The sequence below is a fragment of the Lissotriton helveticus genome, chromosome 12 (genome assembly GCF_964261635.1).
Source record: "Lissotriton helveticus chromosome 12, aLisHel1.1, whole genome shotgun sequence".
Classification (NCBI taxonomy): Eukaryota; Metazoa; Chordata; class Amphibia; order Caudata; family Salamandridae; genus Lissotriton; species Lissotriton helveticus.
Genome location: NC_136073.1, coordinates 121,375,636 through 121,393,549, shown reverse-complemented (window position 1 = coordinate 121,393,549; position 17,914 = coordinate 121,375,636). Strand labels below are relative to the sequence as shown.

Here is a 17,914-nt window from a genome sequence, read left to right as displayed (position 1 = left end):
TCCCAAACGTCTTCATCCTTTAAAAGTAGTGCACAAGGCACCTTTAATAAAGGCTCCAATAGAGGAGGTTATAGAGGGAACAATAACAAGGGCAGAGGACGTGGTGGTAGTAACACCGGAGCCTCCACCGCCACCAAACAGTGACTCGTTCACACTCCCTCCAGACCACTTAACACCAGTAGGAGACAGAATAACACAATTCCTACCAGTCTGGAACGCCATTACGACAGACAGGTGAGTGAGACAAATTATCCAGTATGGTTACTGCCTGGAACTCACTTCTACTCCACCCAACATACCGCCCAAACACTGTCCAATGTCCAAAGAACACATCACACTGTTACAACAAGAGGTACTATCCATGCTGGAAAAGGGTGCCAGGGTGCCATAGAGCCAGTCCCTTTTTAACATCAAGGGACAGGAGTATACTCTCTATACTTCCTCATTCCCAAAAAGATAGGTCCCTCAGACCAATATTAGACCTCAGACCTCTGAACCAATACATACTCTCAGAGCATTTCCATATGAACACTCTACAACAAGTACTCCCACTACTCCAGCAAGGGGACTTCCTTGCTACATTAGACCTCAGAGATGCATACTTTCACATCCCTATACATCCAGCTCACAGAAGATACCTCAGGTTCACAATAGAAGGTCACCACTACCAATTCAAAGTACTCCCCTTCGGGGTAACTACCGCACCAAGAGTTTTTACAAAATGCCTAGCAGTAGTAGCAGCACACTCAGAAGGCAACACATCCATGTGTTCCCCTACCTCTACAATTGGCTCATAAAAGCCATCTCTTACGCACAGTGTGCCAGCCATACCTTACAGACAATCCAGCTACTCCACTAGTTAGGATTTTCCATAAATTACCCAAAATCACATTTGCAACCCTCCCACATACAACAATATCTGGGAGCAACAATAAATACCTCAGTGGCGAAGGCATATCCAAATCCAGTCAGTATAGCCAACATACAGTCTCTCACTCAAAGATTTCTGCCACAACACTCCCTGCCAGCCCGATTGTTTATGCAGCTCATAGGTATGATGGCCTCCTGCATATTCATCGTCCCTCATGCTCTGCTTCAAATGCGTCCCTTACAGGAATGCCTAGCACGGCAGTGGAACCAAGCTCAAGGACAACGAAAAGACCTAGTGTTGGTAGACAGTCACACTTGCAGCTCTCTGCAGTGGTGGAACCCACAAAACCTTTCTAAGGGGCGACTGTTCCAAGAGCCAGTTCCACAGGTAGTATTAACAGCGGACGCATCACTGACAGGTTGGGGAGCCCATCTCCTTCAATACACAGTGCAAGGTCTCTGGACAGCCAAGCAAAAGACACTACATATAAACCACTTAGAGTTACTAGCAGTATTTCTAGCAATGAAAGCCTTTCAGAAATACTTATGCAACAAGCCTGTGTTAATCCGGACGGACAACATGACAGCCATGTACTACATCCAAAAACAAGGAGGGACACACTCTATGCAGCTATCTCACCTAGCACAGAGCATATGGAAGTGGGCAATTCCACAAAACATTTACCTCCTGGCAGAACACCTCCCAGGAATAGACAATCCGATAGCAGATCTACTAAGCCGACCCAGTCAACAAATACACAAATGGGAGATTCATCCTCAAGTTCTCCAACCATTCTTCCAAAAGTGGGGACATCCAGAAATAGATCTGTTTGCCACAAACGAAAACTCAAAATGCCCGTCCTTTGCCGCCAAGTTCCCACACCCGTTGTCACAAGGCAATGCGATATGGATGAACTGGTCAGGCAGATTTGCGTTCGCTTTTCCACCAACCCCACTGATTCCATTAGTGGCACGCAAACTAGGACAACAGTCACTCACAATGATCCTGGTTGCTCCCACATGGGCAAGGCAGCCATGGTACACAACGCTCCTAGAACTCTCAGTAGTTCCTCACCAAAGACTGCGCCTTTCGCCACAATTGCGAACACAGAACCATGGAGAAATCAGGCACCCAGATCCCAATCAGATGAACCTAGCGATCTGGCTCCTGAGGTCTTAGAGTTCGGATATCTTAACTTGCCTCCAAACTGCATGAACATTATCAAGGAAGCAAGGCGTCCCACTACCAGAGCATGATACGCAGCTAAATGGAAAAGATTTTTAATTTATTGTAATAATAACCAAATCAATCCATTAGATGCCTCCATCCAAAACCTAATCTGTTACCTGCTACATCTTCAAAGATGTAACCTAGCATACTCATCCATAAGGCTACACCTTGCTGCTATAGCAGCATATATTCAAAACAGACAACATGTGTCCCTATTCAGAATACCACCTATCAAAGCTTTTATGGAAGGACTTAAAAGAATTATCCCTCCAAAGCATCCACCTCCAGTCTGGAGCTTAAACGTAGTGCATACCAGACTCATGGGACCTCCCTTCGAACCACTTCATTATTGTGAACTACAGTTCTTAACATGGAAGGTGGCATTTTTAATTGCCATTGCCTCCCTCAGGCGAGTGAGTGAGCTACAGGCGCTAACCATTCAGGAACCTTTCATGCAAATACACCACAATAAGGTAGTGCTTCGTACAAACCCCAAATTTATGCCAAAAGTTATCTCCACTTTCCACATCAATCAGTCCATAGAATTGCCAGTTTTCTTCCAAAACCCGAAGTCCGTGGCTGAAAGAGCTCTACACACACTAGACATTAAAAGAGCTCTGCTATATTACGTTGACAGAACAAAATCAATCAGAAAGACAAAGCAACTATTTGTTGCTTTTTCACCACAACATAAGGGTAATCCCATTTCCAAGACAGCAATAGCCAGATGGATAGTTAAATGCATTCAAATATGCTATCAAAACGCAAAGCGCACTTTAACAGTTCCCCCCCAAAAGCCCACTCAACGCGCAAAATGGGGGCATCCATGGCTTTTCTAGGAAATATTCCCTTAGAAGACATATGTAGGGCAGCTACATAGTCTACCATGCACACTTTCACTAAACACTACTGTGTTGACATGCAAGCTAAGCAACAAGCTGCTGTAGGCCAGGCTGTCCTTAAAACTCTTTTTCAAAACCACTGCAGCTGATCCAGGCAACCACCGCTAGAGGAGAAACTGCTATACTGTATATGCTAAGATATGAATTCAGCAGCCCACATGCCTCGAACGGAAAATGCTACTTACCAGTATGCATCTGTTCTTGGCATGTAGGGCTGCCCGGTGCCTGTCACAACTGCAGGGTTATCTTTTTTACATACATTTACATGGTCATCTCTTACTTTCCAATACTCCATATTTTCCACAATGGCGAAAAACAATCTGAAGATGGAGAAGATGTCCATGCGCACTGTAGTCCAGGGGAGGAGTCCCCTATCTCGTGATACTTCGAAGACTCTTCCAAGACAACAAGGTGCAAACATCCGGACCCAACACTAGGCGATGATGTATGCGAAGATATGAATGTCAGCAGCCCTACATGCCAAGAACAGACGCATACTGGTAAGTATCATTTTCCTTATTCCATATACTTTCTGATGAAAAAGAATGACCAGAACGAATTCAAACCCATACTTGACCTCAAAATAGCTAACAAATGGTTTTGGCAAGAAAAGTTTGGGATGCTGGCATTACATGAAAAATACTCCCAACTACACCAGGGAGATTGGCTTTGCTCCTTCGACCTTCTTGATGCATATTTTCACATTCCAGCTGCCCAAAAGCATCAAAGGTTCTTGAGGTTTGTTGTGGGGCAGAACCATTATAAATACCAAGTAGTTTTATTTGGCCTACATTCAACACCCTGAACTTTCTGAAAGTGCATGGCAGTTGTGGCAGCCTACCTCAGGAAGCAACAAATATTTGTTTAGCCATACCTACACGTTTGGCTAATAAATGTGTTAACATCTCAGGAAGCTCAACTTCATTACAATCTCACCTGCGATCTAGTTCAACGGTTGGGGCTTCACATCAAGCTCCGCAAATCAACACCTGCTCTGGTTCAAACTGTGGATTATTTGGGAAATTCCATCCCCACCAAAGGAATAATGGGTCCTTCGGAGGAAAGATGCTTCTCAATCCTTCGGAAGTGTCACTCTCTCATGAGTCACTCATCCAACGGTGAGGACAGCGCCATCTCTTCTCGGCTCAATGGCCTACTGCATCTTCCTCTCACCGAATACCTTTCTCCACATGCGGCCTCTTCAGGAATTTCTCGAGGACCAGTGGGACCGTTTGACAGGCAACTGGAACAACAGTATCAAACTATCCCTTCATGCAAAGCAGTCCAAGAAATGGCGGAGCTCCCCAGCCAACCTGCTTTGAGCAATGCCATTTCATCCGCAAATTCCTCCTCAAACAATAGTGACGGATGCCTTACTACTAGGATGGGGAGCCCACATGGATCACCTCCAAATTCAGGACTGGTGGTCACAGAGAGAGATGTCCTATTACATCAATCTCCTCGAGCTACACGCAGTCCATCTGGCACTGAAGGCTTTTTGGCCATCGTTCAAAACGCAGTCCCTGCTAGTTTAGACAAACAATAAAACTACCATGTACTACCTCAACAAGCAGGGGTCACACAAGGCTCGACAATCTGAAAATGGCTCATAGCCAGGAGCCTGACTATCACATCAACTCGCCTTCCATGTGTCCAAAGTGCTCCGGCTGATACTTTCAGCAGAATTCTGGAAGAAAATCCCTACTGGGTCTTACACGATGACCTCATAAAAAACATCTTCAGGCTGAGGGGCACGCCATTCATAGACTTGTTTGCCACAGCAGAAAGCAAAAAATGCGGAAGGTTTGCCATGAGGTACTTCCAGCCAGGGACACTGGGAAATTCAATATGGATTGATTCTGCCGATTCCCCTGATCCTGACAGTTCTCATCAAGCTTCTCCACTCAAAAGCTAAGATGATCCTCATAGCTCTGGAGTGACCATGTCAGTGGCGGTTCACAGACCTTCACTGCTTACAGCATCCATACCTCAATCTGCCATGCAGACGAGACCTAGTAACGAAATTCGGAGGCTAGATGGTACACGCCAACCTCTCCTCCTTGAATTTGACTGCATGGCTCCTGACCTAGTGCAGTATGGACATTTAAACCCTACATAGGACTGCATAGAGATCCTCAAGGAGGCTAAGTGGCTGTCCTTCAAGTGGAAGAGATTTTGCATTTGGTGTTCCTCCAATAACGTAGACCCTACAGCTTGCCAAGATGTTATTCTTCCATACTTTCCTCATTTGACAACATCTGGTTTGCAATTCTCTTCCAATAAAGGTTCACTTGGCAGCCATTACTGCCTACTGATAATGTCCTACCCAAAACTTTTTTCCAAAATCCCCGTTATCAAGGATTTTCTAGAAGGGTTGAAGAAGGTTTTCCCTCCCATTATGGATCCTTCGCCTCCCTGGGAAGTAAACTTAGTCCTTTCACGGCTTATGCAGGATCCTGTGGAACCCATTCACAAGGCATTAGCCCTGCAGTGTTAGCGAGATCCAAGCATTATGTTCTCACAAACCATAAACAATCGTTTTTTCTGACAAAGTATTATTTCCGATTACTATGTTATAGTAGATGCTCAAATAGGACATTCCTCCCTCAGAAATGTTTTTGCTTAACCCCTTCGACGCTCATGACGAGCTCAGCTCGTCATGAGTTACGCCTCTCGTACGCTCATGACGAGCTCAACCGCGGGTTTTAGAAAAACGCAGCGCACGGCGGTAAAACGCTTAGCGCGCATGCAGTTAAATTACTACCTCACTCATTCCTCTGTTTTCTCCACCGGATTTTGTAAGGATGGGCTTGCTACTCTATCCAGTGATTAAGGCAATCAATGGAGATCCCCCTACGAGAGAAGGAACAGTTTACCTGTAACTCCAGGTCTGTTGTAGGGGAATCTCCATGGAAGTCATAAGTAAGGCTCCCAGTTTCCCGTTTTTACTGATTTTTACAGAAAAATACAGACAGAAAACATTAGTTTTCTTGTCTGTATTTATTTTTAAATGTGGATACAAATGGAAATTGGGTTGCTTTTTGAGTAATTCTAAATACTGTCTGCTATGACTGCCAGGCCAATAGATGTGTGGATTGATAGATAAGGGGGTTAAAAAGAAAGGTCTTCTAGTAAAGAGGCTTTAACAGCAGTAGATATGCACAAGGTTGATACTGAAACTTGTATATTTTCATATAAGTGCACTGATTTATCTTCTGTGGGTGTTGACAGCACTGAAACCTGGCAGACATCCAAGCAAAAGTGCATACTTATCAGTTGAATAAATGTGGAAATATACTAATTTTAGCGTAATGTTTCCACAAATTCCAAAATAAATATGGATAAATACAGACGGAAATGGCAAAAAAATAAATACCGTAAAACCGGGAGCCCTAGTCATAAGCAACCCTCCGTAGTGGAGTGCACAGCAGGGACTTTCTTTGACCACTATTAACGGTTATTTGTTAGGCATTTTAGCCTTTCTTTGGTTACCTGCTCAACAATCGTTATTCAAAACACCTTTTGTGATTCTTTTTTTCTAAGTGGCTAACTCACAGGTTTCTATCCAAACACTTTACACACTGGATCCTTAATTCTATCCTCCCATTCTTGTTGTGCACACCATTTAGTGGAATCCATGTCTGCGGTCAGTGTCTGTTAAACCTGAAGACCGTTTTTTCATAACAATAACCTTGTTTGTCTTATGGGTCCTGTGTTTTCAAAAACCATATACTACTTTGTGGAGAAGCGTGGCTCAGTGGTTAGAGGCGGCAGACCCGGAAGCTGAAATCGGCCGTGGACCAGGGTTCGATTCCCCGCCTCGGCGGGTCTCGGGCTCAAAAATTCCACGGACTCGAAATTCTCGCTCCGGTGCCTACTCGACTCACGGGGTCACACTCTGCGACTCTGGGCAATAGCTTGCTTAATCTCCACTACGGCCCCTCGCGGCGGGATGCCTGGCTTTCACCTTGTGGATACCCTGCCGGGGTATCTCACAGGGGAATACCAGGACGGGTTCCCTAAGCAAGCGCCTTGAGACCCCTGGGTGATTTGTGCGCTATATAAATCGAAATACATTTACATTTACACATTTACTTTCTTCCCAGACAAACTGGTACTTGGGACCAGAGTGGCATTTCTACCAAAACGTTTACGTTTTTATGTTGATCATATCTATGTTGACCGTATCAAAGAGCTCTTGTTGGAAGATCAGCAACTTGAGGTATTTACACAAGCAAAGAGGGGTAACACAGTGCAGACGGAAAAGAGTGAGCTCTAGATGGATAGTCCTCTGTGTAATGATCTGCTATGCTTTGTCTAAGAATGTGAGCATCAATGCACACGTTTAAGAAGCATTACTTCCTTCATACTATGTTTGGCAATAGGGACACCATGCATATTTGGCAGGTGGTTGTATGCACCTGAAGAACAAGTTGCATACATTTTTGTAATGCTCTTTCTGGCGGCAGATAGTTTTATCTAACTGCAGTCTCTTCATCAATCCATAAACCTCCACGTTCTGGGAAATTATCTTTTTTTCTCCATCTAAAAATAACCCAATTTAGAAATCTGCACATGGTTTACTCTCACCTAAATTGGCTCTGCGTCTTGCGCAGGCAGTCAAGAAAGAAATTGACATGGGAGCGTGGGCAATGTGATTCTGGTGTCATTTCTGGGGTGGGAGGGAGTCGACACCGAGCTTCACGATGCTACCTACTAGCGTACAAGGCAGTTGCCGAGCAAAGTCTACAGACCAGTCTGGCAACTGAGAGTGTTGACAAGGTGAGGAATCTGTGGTTAGCTAGAGTATACACCAGAAAGAGTGTGTGAGATTCAGGCATTGTGTTCCCAGGAACCTTACAGTGTAGGGCATAATGAGAACTGAGATTTTTCTTCCAGCTATTTTCAGATTTCCACATTATTCAAACCATTTCCTTACCCACTTAATTTCCTGTTGCTTCAGCTGCATGAAAGGAGCTCGTCACATGGTTGGCGTAAAGATGTTTAAATTCACTTTAATCGAATTAAAATATAAGGCATTTTTTTCTAAAGATAAGACCATCTTTTCATTTTTTTTCTCTAAATTTGTGAAAGATGTTTCTGGTCCCTTTTAGATAATATGGTGATTTAAAAAAAAATAACAAGGTAATGTTTAGTATGCTCTTAAGCTTCAAAGACAGTTTTTTCTGTATAATTTCACTTTTCTACTAAATGCTTTGCGTATATGAATATTCTTTAATGTATTTTTAAGCGTTTTGGGATCCCAGAGGACAATTCAGTGTTTGACTTTGAGGATTCCCTTGAAAGAGGGCTAGGATTACAGGTAAGTAACTTCTACTTACGTAATCAACATTGAGAATCTGTTGGTTCTTTATTTTAAAAACAAATTACGTTCTTAAGAGTTTTCTCTAGCGTTGGTTTGCCATTCTGTGGACAGAATAGAAGCCCTGAATCCATTGATTGCCCACTTCAGATCCAGACTTTTTCATGGTTTTCCCAAAGGTTCTTGTGTCTCATGGCCTCCTGCATCTATGTAGTTTGTGGCTCGTCATAAGTCCCGCAGTACCATCTGGCACCATTGCCTGTCCTGATTTACAGCCTACTCCACACGAAAGAAAGGAAGTAGACCGCATATTGCACTCTGCACAGCTGAATATAGATGTACATTTGTTTTTGTCACTGAAATATTTGAAATCCCCCAGGTTCTCGAGATCCTTCTGTGAATTATGAATTGGATTTTATTACATATCTAGAGTTCTCTAGAGTCTGAGGTGGTCTTCTGAACACATGATCTCTCAGCTGTTGCTTCCCGTCTTAATGTGCCTGACTGTTTTCTCTATGAACGAGATTAGTAATTTCGTCAAAATCAGTAAGTAGCTTTCTTGATCATATAACAGAGACCTTGTTCTTTCTTAAATGAAGCGGTTGCAAAGCTTTAATGCTTTCAAGGATATTAAAGTTTTGTTGAGAAGAATAGCTGCCTTAAGGAAATCAAATGATTTCCTCCTCTTGAGGTGTTAATGCACAAAACAATAAAGCAGCCAATGCTTTTGTTTCCAATCTAACAATCTTTGAAGATTGAGACATGAGTCTTAAGACTCACTGCACTCAACCTAAGCATGCATCTGTGGCTTTCCAATTGCATTTGCTCAGGGCAGACACCTGTAGTGCAATCACCTAGTGTACGCTGTATGCCTTTCGTTAAGCCTTATTCACTGGATTCATCTTTCTGCAGACGTGCAATCTGATTTCTTCATGCTTTGATATGCTCTCTCCCCCTTCCAGGTGTTTTGAGTATTGGGTTAAAAGCTATGAGCTCTGGGGTTAGAGTGAGGAAATATTACTAATGGAGTAATTCAGTACACTTAGACCCTCCTTTGCCGAATTCAGAATTCCAATTCCACCCCTCTTGAAGATTGTGTACTAGCCATGCGTTACAGAACAAAAATATTTGAACTGTTTGGCAGTTGACGGTCTATGAGCATGGGGTGATTTTTGCATCTCTGAGGGAGGATTTGTATACTACATTGCTGCTCACTATGTTTAAAGTAACTGCATCCTGTGGAGTAGTAGTTCTAGTTATGTCTACCATGCATGGATTCATTAGTAGCATTACCTTATAGGCGAATACATTTCCAACCTTTGATTGGTCTCAATTAGTCACCACTGGTGTAGTCCTTTTAATTTCGTTGACATGTTTAGACACATTTCATATTCTATTGAAAAATTGTCTCACACACCATCTCTTTCATTTTAGGTGTGGTCTCCCAGGAGATGATGCAGAAATTTCAGAATGCTGAGATCATCCACAAGATGACCGAAAAATTTGATGAGGTGACAGTTGTAACCTACTGCATTATTTCAGACAGTTGGGTTTTGTTGGGTGGAGAGAGATCAGTAGCGATTGCTTATGAAACTGGTTGGATCAGTATAAACCTACTTTGCAGAGGTTGTTGGGTGAGTGAGGCAAGAAGGCTAAATCTGTTAAAGGTAAAACTTTACCACAGGTTTCCATTGATGATTCCTTTTGGGAAACTGTACTGCTAATGGTAAAATTCATATGAATTACATCTACTCTTGAGGAGAGAGAGGGGTATTTCACAGAGCCACTCCCAGTTCTGTCTCACAGTAGTGTTGCAAATGTATGCTGTAAGACTGGGAGTCTACGTGTATCCAGAGATCAGAGAAATTTCCACAATCCCCTGTGTACTTATTGTAGGAAGCTGGATCTCTATATACTATACCACAGTAAGGTATAGTGTGCACAAAGTCCAGGGGATCCCCAGAGGTATAGAAGAGGCTAAATTCGATAATCACTAGCTACTCTCTTTGTGGTAGTGTGGTTGAGCAGTTAGGCTTATCAGGAAGGGTGTTAAGCATTTGTTTTATTCACTCAATCAGGGACTGATTACACACACTCAGACAGAATCCAGACCAATCGGGTAAGTATAAAAAAGGTATATTTAGGTTTTATTTCTAGAACCAAGTAGGACTTGGTACAGGTAAGTGAAATATACTTTCAAATGCAAAACTTTACAAGGAAAGGCAGTTGTGGCTGAATTTGCAATCGTTACAGGTTTGTATTTGCTTTGAAAACAGTTTAAAATACAAAGATTACTTTGGAATACGTTAGATTACGTTTGGATTACATTGACTACTTGGATTGATATGCCTAGATATCACACCGTAGATCCTACAATACGAAGGTAGGTAAGAAACTTTTTGGTGTAAAGTACAGCTACGTTTCACTCATACCAAGGACAGTTCAACAGTTAGAACAATATAGGACCAAAAACTCGTAGAATTGGTCCCTATGGGGTAAAGAGGGTTATCTGTTTGCAGGTAAGTAAACAACCTGCAATAATAGTTTTTAGGGGTTAGAACCAAGGTTCAGTTAGGCACTCGAGTTGCACCACCACCAGCGGCAATAGGGAGGCCGGGTGCAAAGGCCCAATGTTAGCCAACAGGGCTAGGGGGCACTTTGGTTGGGGGCTGCTCACTGGCAGGCCAGTCGGTCTTGGGAGCCAAGTTCCTAGGGTTAATTTCAGGGCAAAGGGAGTCCCAGGTAGGCACCAAGTCCACACCACCAGCGGCGCAGGGGCGGCCTGGTGCAGGGTGCTTATGAGGGGTTGGGAGCCCAATGCAATCCTATAGAGCTTGTCGATTTTGGCTTCAGGCTCGGTCCAGGAAGTCTTCCGAGAGGAACCAACAGCTGGGCAGTTAAGTTGAGGTGTCGGGACGTAGGTGCACCTCAGGCGACCGGATGCAGTGGTACTTTTTTGTGGTCTGATTTCACCGTATCGGGCCACTCGTAGTTGGGGTGGGGTCTTCGTGCAGAGGCTGCAGGCGACATCATGGTGTCCTGGACGGGTCAACCCACGGTGGACTCAGGCTCTGGAGCGCTGGGGGACCTCGCTGGGACCAGTGGACCACTTGGACTCTTGGCCGTAGGCTATAGGGGCAGTGGTGGTTCCAGGCATCAAGCGTCTTCTTTCTCACCAGGCTCAGAGTCTTTTTTTGGAGTTTCTTCGAAGCAGAGCTGCTGTTTGCAGGAGAACCGTTGTTAGTTGAAGGCAGTCCATCCTCCCAGGGTCTCTGGAGATCGCTGGCTGCAAGATAAGTCTACTCTTGGCGTAGGATCTCTGGAAACCGCAGACGGCCGGTAGGGCTGGGTCCAAGTAATGTCTTCTCTACAGTCTTCTCTGCGACTTATTTGTAGGTTGCAGGAATCTAGGCAAGGTTAATGGTCCCCTGAAATATTACATTGCCCCAGTATTGAAACTTTCATAGATTCCCATGCTTTTTTATCATTCCCCGTCGTCGGAATGGGAGCCTCGGTAACAAAAATAACATAGCAGTAGGTACAAAAGAGAAAGAAAAAGGCCTAGGCCTCATTCTCTTTTGTAGCATATCCGCCTCTTTCTGTAAAAGAGACCAAACTAAGCATCAGCCAATCAGAAGAGTCTCACCCCATAGAACCCTCCTGAAGGAACCTCAGAGCCTCATATTTTCTACCGCACGTGGTGCTTAGGAAGTCTCCTTTGAGCTCTGCTCATTTTCTACTCTTGAGATTTTTCTTCAGTTTTTTTCTTCAGGATTGTTAGGTATTTCTTCTGAAATGTCTGAAAAGGAGAAGAAGGCTCTTTTTAAGTCATGTTCCACCTGTGACAAGAAAAGGCTGTATGTGGAGGACAGGCATAAGGACTGTATATATTGCCTGTATCCGGATCATAAGGCTACGGACTGCAAGATCTGCCGCACCTTTTCCACAAAGACTCTCCGGGACCGTGAGGGTCGCCTCCTCACTTGGCTCCAGAAATTGAAGTCCAGCAAAGAGACGGTGTAAAGCGACAGTGAGGATTCTTCTTCATCTACATCATCCAGAAGGTCGGTCAAGAGGGGTAGGGTTTCCTCCTCACCTTCTGTGAAGCGTCCAGCTAAGGCCTCAAAAAAGACCTCCTGTGAGTCTGAGTGCCAAAGTCCTGTAAAATCTCCTCACCACGGTGCAAAGGAGAGGGAAGGACCATCTATGCCTTCAGGAGTGTTGAAGGCTGCTACAGCTTTCAAGAAGCCATCTTCTCTGTCATCTGAGAAGTCAGAAAAAAGCTCCAAGTCGTCAACGACGCTACAAAAGGCTCCGTCGACGAAGGCGTCGAAATCCAAGGTGTCTAAAGTGGTACCGTCGATGGGCTCGTCGACGGTACAGGCGACGTTGACAGGATAGTCGACGATGGTGTCAGCGACGTCGTCGAATGTCGACGGGGATATCGACGGCAGCGACGACGACGAAGACTATGTCGACTGTGATGATGACGACGGTGTCGTCGAGGAGTGCTTCGACGACAACCATGACGACGATTGCAGGAGCGTCGACGGTAATCCGTCCGCCGACGGTGACTCTTCCGTTGACGACATTGACAAGCTTACCTGTATCTTCTCCATCGACCACGGTACCGTCGACGATGCAGTCGTCGACGTAGAAAATCACTATTTCCTTGAAAAGGATAACTCCGGACATGACGTCTCCAAGGAGGGTTGCCCCCTTGCCTCCCGCTTTATTGCTGGAAGAGGAAGAAGAAGATTCTGATGACGAGGTTCAGGACTCTTTTGGGTATGCGAACAGCTCATCTCAACTACTAGTAAAATGTCAACCTGAGGTACTGGGTTTTTCAGAACCGGTACCGAACCGGTAACCCAGCGGTGCCAGGGTACACCCAAAGACCTCAGGTTCTTTCCTGATTCAGACCACAGAAACTCAGAGTGTTCTAGGTGAAGTCAAGGATCGATTTTATTGGCTGCAACCAAGGTAACAAGCGTCCTAGAAGTACAACACATGGGATGTATATTCTCAGGAGACTGCTCAAATTTTCAAAGCCAGGCTTCTCTTTTCATACAAAATATTAAGCTTCAGGCAAACATTCTTGGGTTTACAGTATACTATTAACATTTTTTCGTTACAAAGGAAAAGCAGAGTCATGATGACATGTCCATATTTCAGTTCGTCCAGCCCACAACAAATCACCCGGCAAGGCCCAACATTTCATCAGATATCGGTGGACCCCCAATAAAAATGGGCACCTCCCCATCATAAAGCAAGTGAGAGAGAAAAGAGCAGGGACAGGTGTGAGCAAGATTCGGCAGGGTGTGTGCGATGAAATGGGTTTATGGCCTGTTGTGCCTTGATGCTATCTCATTCGGCCACTGGGAGAGAAACTGACCAAACAGTTTCGGCCTGGGGCAATGGTTTCAACCTGCCCAGGTCAGAGAAAAGTCAATTAAGGTGTACGTGTCCTTTGGAATCTAATTTAGCTGTATTATAAGCCTTTGTCAGGGCAACCCACAAAATGGCTGCCGTACACAAAATGGAAGCCAAGGGTTCAAGACGAAAATGACGATTTCGAGGTGAAATCGTCACTCGAATATGACGAAAATGCTTGTACATAGTGTACTAGCCATTTTCGGTCTTTTGATATAAAAATCGTCATGCTACGACGAAGTTTTATTCACGAGTTCAGAATTTTCAGAACCACAAACCCTCCTTTTGCCCTTACATAGGCAATTTAACCTAATCTCATGCTAATCTGAGTCCAGGTCTATATTCCTAAAGTCATTGAGATGTTGCTGTAACATCATTCTAGTACTTAGCTCGTCTCTTGATACAGGTTTCCTTACACATGGTGCAGCACAGAGGCCACATATTGCAGGAGCACACTGCACGCACAGACAGAACAGGAAAAGAATGGCTAAGGCCATCCCAATGACCATCAGAATTTTCCATCCCCAGGCGGATATCAGTTCCCAGAACCATCCCATTAAAGACCAATCTCCTTTATCCACATGAATAGATTCGGAAATCTTATGCAGTTTAGAGATGGCCTGGTACACTGTTGGAGCGTTATCTGGAATGAAAACACAGCCACTCGATTGGATCAATCTACATACCCCACCTCGGTCTGCAAGTATGACATCTAAAGCGACCCTGTTCTGAAGGGTCATAAGACGATCCGACTGGAGCTCAGCAGTCAAGTTACTAAGGGCACCAGCAGTTTCAATTACGGTGGACTGAACCACCCTTGTCAATTGCCTTATGTTCCTGCTGTTAGCCATCGGTCCCCAGGACGGCAGAAAACCCTTCACGAAGTCCCCGAATTCTTGTCCTGCAGTGTCTTCTTGACTCAAGGCACCTCTAACTATCCTTGTCTTGTGGTAATCTGCCGCTGCTGTGTAGGTGGGAAGCAACAGGAACGAAACAAAACATGAGCCCGAAAAGTCAGGGGGCAACCATGTATAGGCTCTATCATGGCAGATGAAATAGGTACCCTTAGCTGCTAAAAACGAAGGGGAAGTCTGGGCTGCAAAAACATACGTTTTAGTGCAGATACTCTTCCCTAACTGAGCTCTGGGATTCGTGCCATTACCTTGCAGACATAGGATGACCCTGATGGTGTACAATCCAAATCGGGGAAGATCTCTTAGCTTGCTGTTTCTCACTCAGAGTAGCTCCATATCCGGTTATGTTCCATCCTATGTATACTAGTGTCTCATCTCTCGGGATAGTCTCATAAGAAATACCCTCCTTAATCATGTCTACTATACCCTTAACTAGAGCACTATTTTTAGGATTGTCTGTTACAGAACGTAGGGGGTAGATTTCATGTGCATATATGAACATTGTTCTGTATGCCCACACAGAACCATTGTGGCTGAAAGGCAGGACCAGATAAGGGATACCTTTATCCGTTGTGTGAGCCATAAGACCACACACCCAACAGTTAGTTGTGTTCATTACAAGTTGGTGTTGGTGCAAGAGCTGAACAAAGGAGTTATTAATAAACCCTAATCTCCTAGCTGATTCGTGTTCAGGAAGGGGTTGAAAAGAGTGTGGGGAAACAGTAGAAGGAGGAGGTATAGGCGATGTAGTGGGTGCAAATGTTACTCGAAAAGAGAATAACACATAACTTATTAAAAATATCATCACACTGAATAACATGAAAATGCGCAATATCAAAAAGCTTTTCTTTGTCCTTATTTTACAAATCTTGTGTTTAAAGTTCATTTCCTTGGCAGGTCTCTCCATCTCGAGAAACTCCATCCTCTCTAAAGTGCTGCCGGAGATGGGAGGTTGATTCTGCTAAGGAATGCTTCTGTCAGTCCAGGGCAAATCCCTTAGACCAACCAGAACTGCCGACCTAATGTCGTCGGCTGCACCCCAAAGACTTTGGGCAATCGCGGCCCTAGCAGCGGAACCCGGATGGCGGTTCGAAAAACAAAAATAAGCAAGTTTCTCAGATGGGAGAGCTGCACTTTCAAAAATAGTACTTAGAGGTGAAAAAAAGGTTTTTTTTATTTGTCCATAGGTCTTGGCCTCAAATTATAGCGCTTTTTCCCGGGTACTGTCTGATCCTGAAACAGGAGTTCAGGCTCTGTAGTGTTCAATGGAATTGACGGTGATACAGCTGGTTGCAAAAGTTTATCGCTCTCTTGTTCAGTAAGTGTTCCTTTTACTCGTGCATCACTGAAGGGCAGAAAACGTGGCACAGTTTCAGTTTCTAAGTCGGCGACACCCTTCTGGACCCACTGGTCATATGGCAGAGGCAGAGGGATCCGTTTGCAATGGATCCCGTGGATCCAGTTTGCCTTCCCCTCCACTCGAACAGCTGATCTCGTGGAAAGAAGGACGAGGTGCGGTGCGGTCCACCTGGGCTGGTCGTTTTTGTTTCGCTGGAAGTTCTTGACCAGCACCCAGGATCCAGGGTCGATCTGATGTCCTGGAGTCTCAGAGACCGGAGGCAGGGTGTTGTGAACCTGTTGATGCAAAACACGCAATTTAGCCGTCAATTCGTACAGATAATCAAGCAAAACAGGGTGTTCGAGTTCGCTGAACTTAGTGGGCCTTGGCACTCCCCATATGTTGGCCGGGCGGCCAAAGACAATCTCATAGGGACTAAGTTTCACTCGTGAATGCACAGTCATTCTGATTGATAGGAGTGCTAAGGGTAGAGCATCAGGCCATTTAAGACCTGTGCTCGCTTGAATTTTGGCCAGTTTTAACTTAAGCGTGCCATTATAACATTCTACTAATCCAGCTGATTGGGGGTGATTTGCAGCGTGAAACCTTTGTTGAATGCCTAGCCCTTCACACACTCTCTTCATCACTTGACCCACAAATTCACTCCCATTATCACTCCAGACCATTCTAGGCATTCCAAACCTGGGGAAGAACTCTTTCACAAGGGCTTTAGCTGTGGATAAGGCAGTGTTGTCTTTTAGGGGATATGCTTCCACCCATCTTGAGAAGGCACAAACAACAACGAGTACGTATTTTAAATTGTTGCACCTCTCCATGTGAATGAAATCTAGCTGTAAAACCTCGAACGGTACTTAGGAGGTGCAAAATGACCAGCTGGAGTTGGGGTTCCCCTACCAGGATTGTGTTTCAGACACACCATGCAATTCTTGACGACATTCTCTGCACACTTGGGAATTCCTGAATTTTGCCATACTGGAGCCAACAACTTGCAAATCCCTTTCACGCTGATATGAGCCATTCCATGAGCCATTGTAACCACTGCAAGCACATATGCATCGGGTCACAACCATCTCTGATGCTCTGACAATTCAATCCAACAACCATTTGCATCCATTCTACCCGTACTTTCTCTCCACATGTTCAACTCTTTCTCTGTAGCCTCAGCTTGAATAGATTTCACACTCTCTATCGTGTCCTCACACATTCCAACATCACCAACCCATCTTGCAGGGCCTGCAACATACATTCGGCTCATTACATTCCTTGCAGTTTCTTTCGCGATTTCATCAGCAAATGCATTTCCACGACCAACATCATCGGTCACCTTTTTGTGAGCACTACATTTCACAATCGCCACTTGCAAAGGCATGGTCAGTGATTCAAGAAGCTCATTCACCAACTGACCATGCTGAATCTTAGCTCCATGCGAAGTCAGGAACCCACGTTCTTGCCACAATCGTCCAAAACTATGAGCCACACCAAACGCATACTGACTATCGGTATAGATAGTCACTTTTATTCCTTTAGACAACACACATGCTCTTGTAAGTGCAATCAATTCTGCTGCTTGAGCTGAATTATGTGGAATACGTGCAGCTTCAACAATTGTATGCAAAGTCGTGACAGCATATGCTGCAGTCGTGTCACCATTCGGAAGCTTGAAGCATGAACCATCCACCCATAATGTACCATCACATTCAGCAAGAGGAGTGTCCCTAAGATCTATTCTCCCTTTCGTTTCTTCTTCTGTTCTAAGAAAACAATCATGCTGTTCTGAAGCATCTAATTCCTCTACAATTGGCAACAACGTAGCTAGGTTTAAAGTGTTGCACCTTTTTATGTGCACATGACTAGCTAACAATGTTAATTCGTAACCTGACA

General features: G+C 44.6%; 1 protein-coding gene across 2 annotated transcripts in view; it reads left to right on the top strand.

Moving 5' to 3' along the window:
• STAG3 (STAG3 cohesin complex component) overlaps positions 1-17,914 on the top strand; it is a 1,426,160-nt gene that overhangs the window by 428,762 nt on the left and 979,484 nt on the right. For both annotated transcript variants that reach the window (XM_078669437.1, XM_078669436.1), the window contains exon 6: positions 9,761-9,837. In XM_078669437.1, coding sequence (XP_078525563.1) covers positions 9,761-9,837 — 77 coding nt within the window. The remainder of the gene's footprint in view (positions 1-9,760; positions 9,838-17,914) is intronic.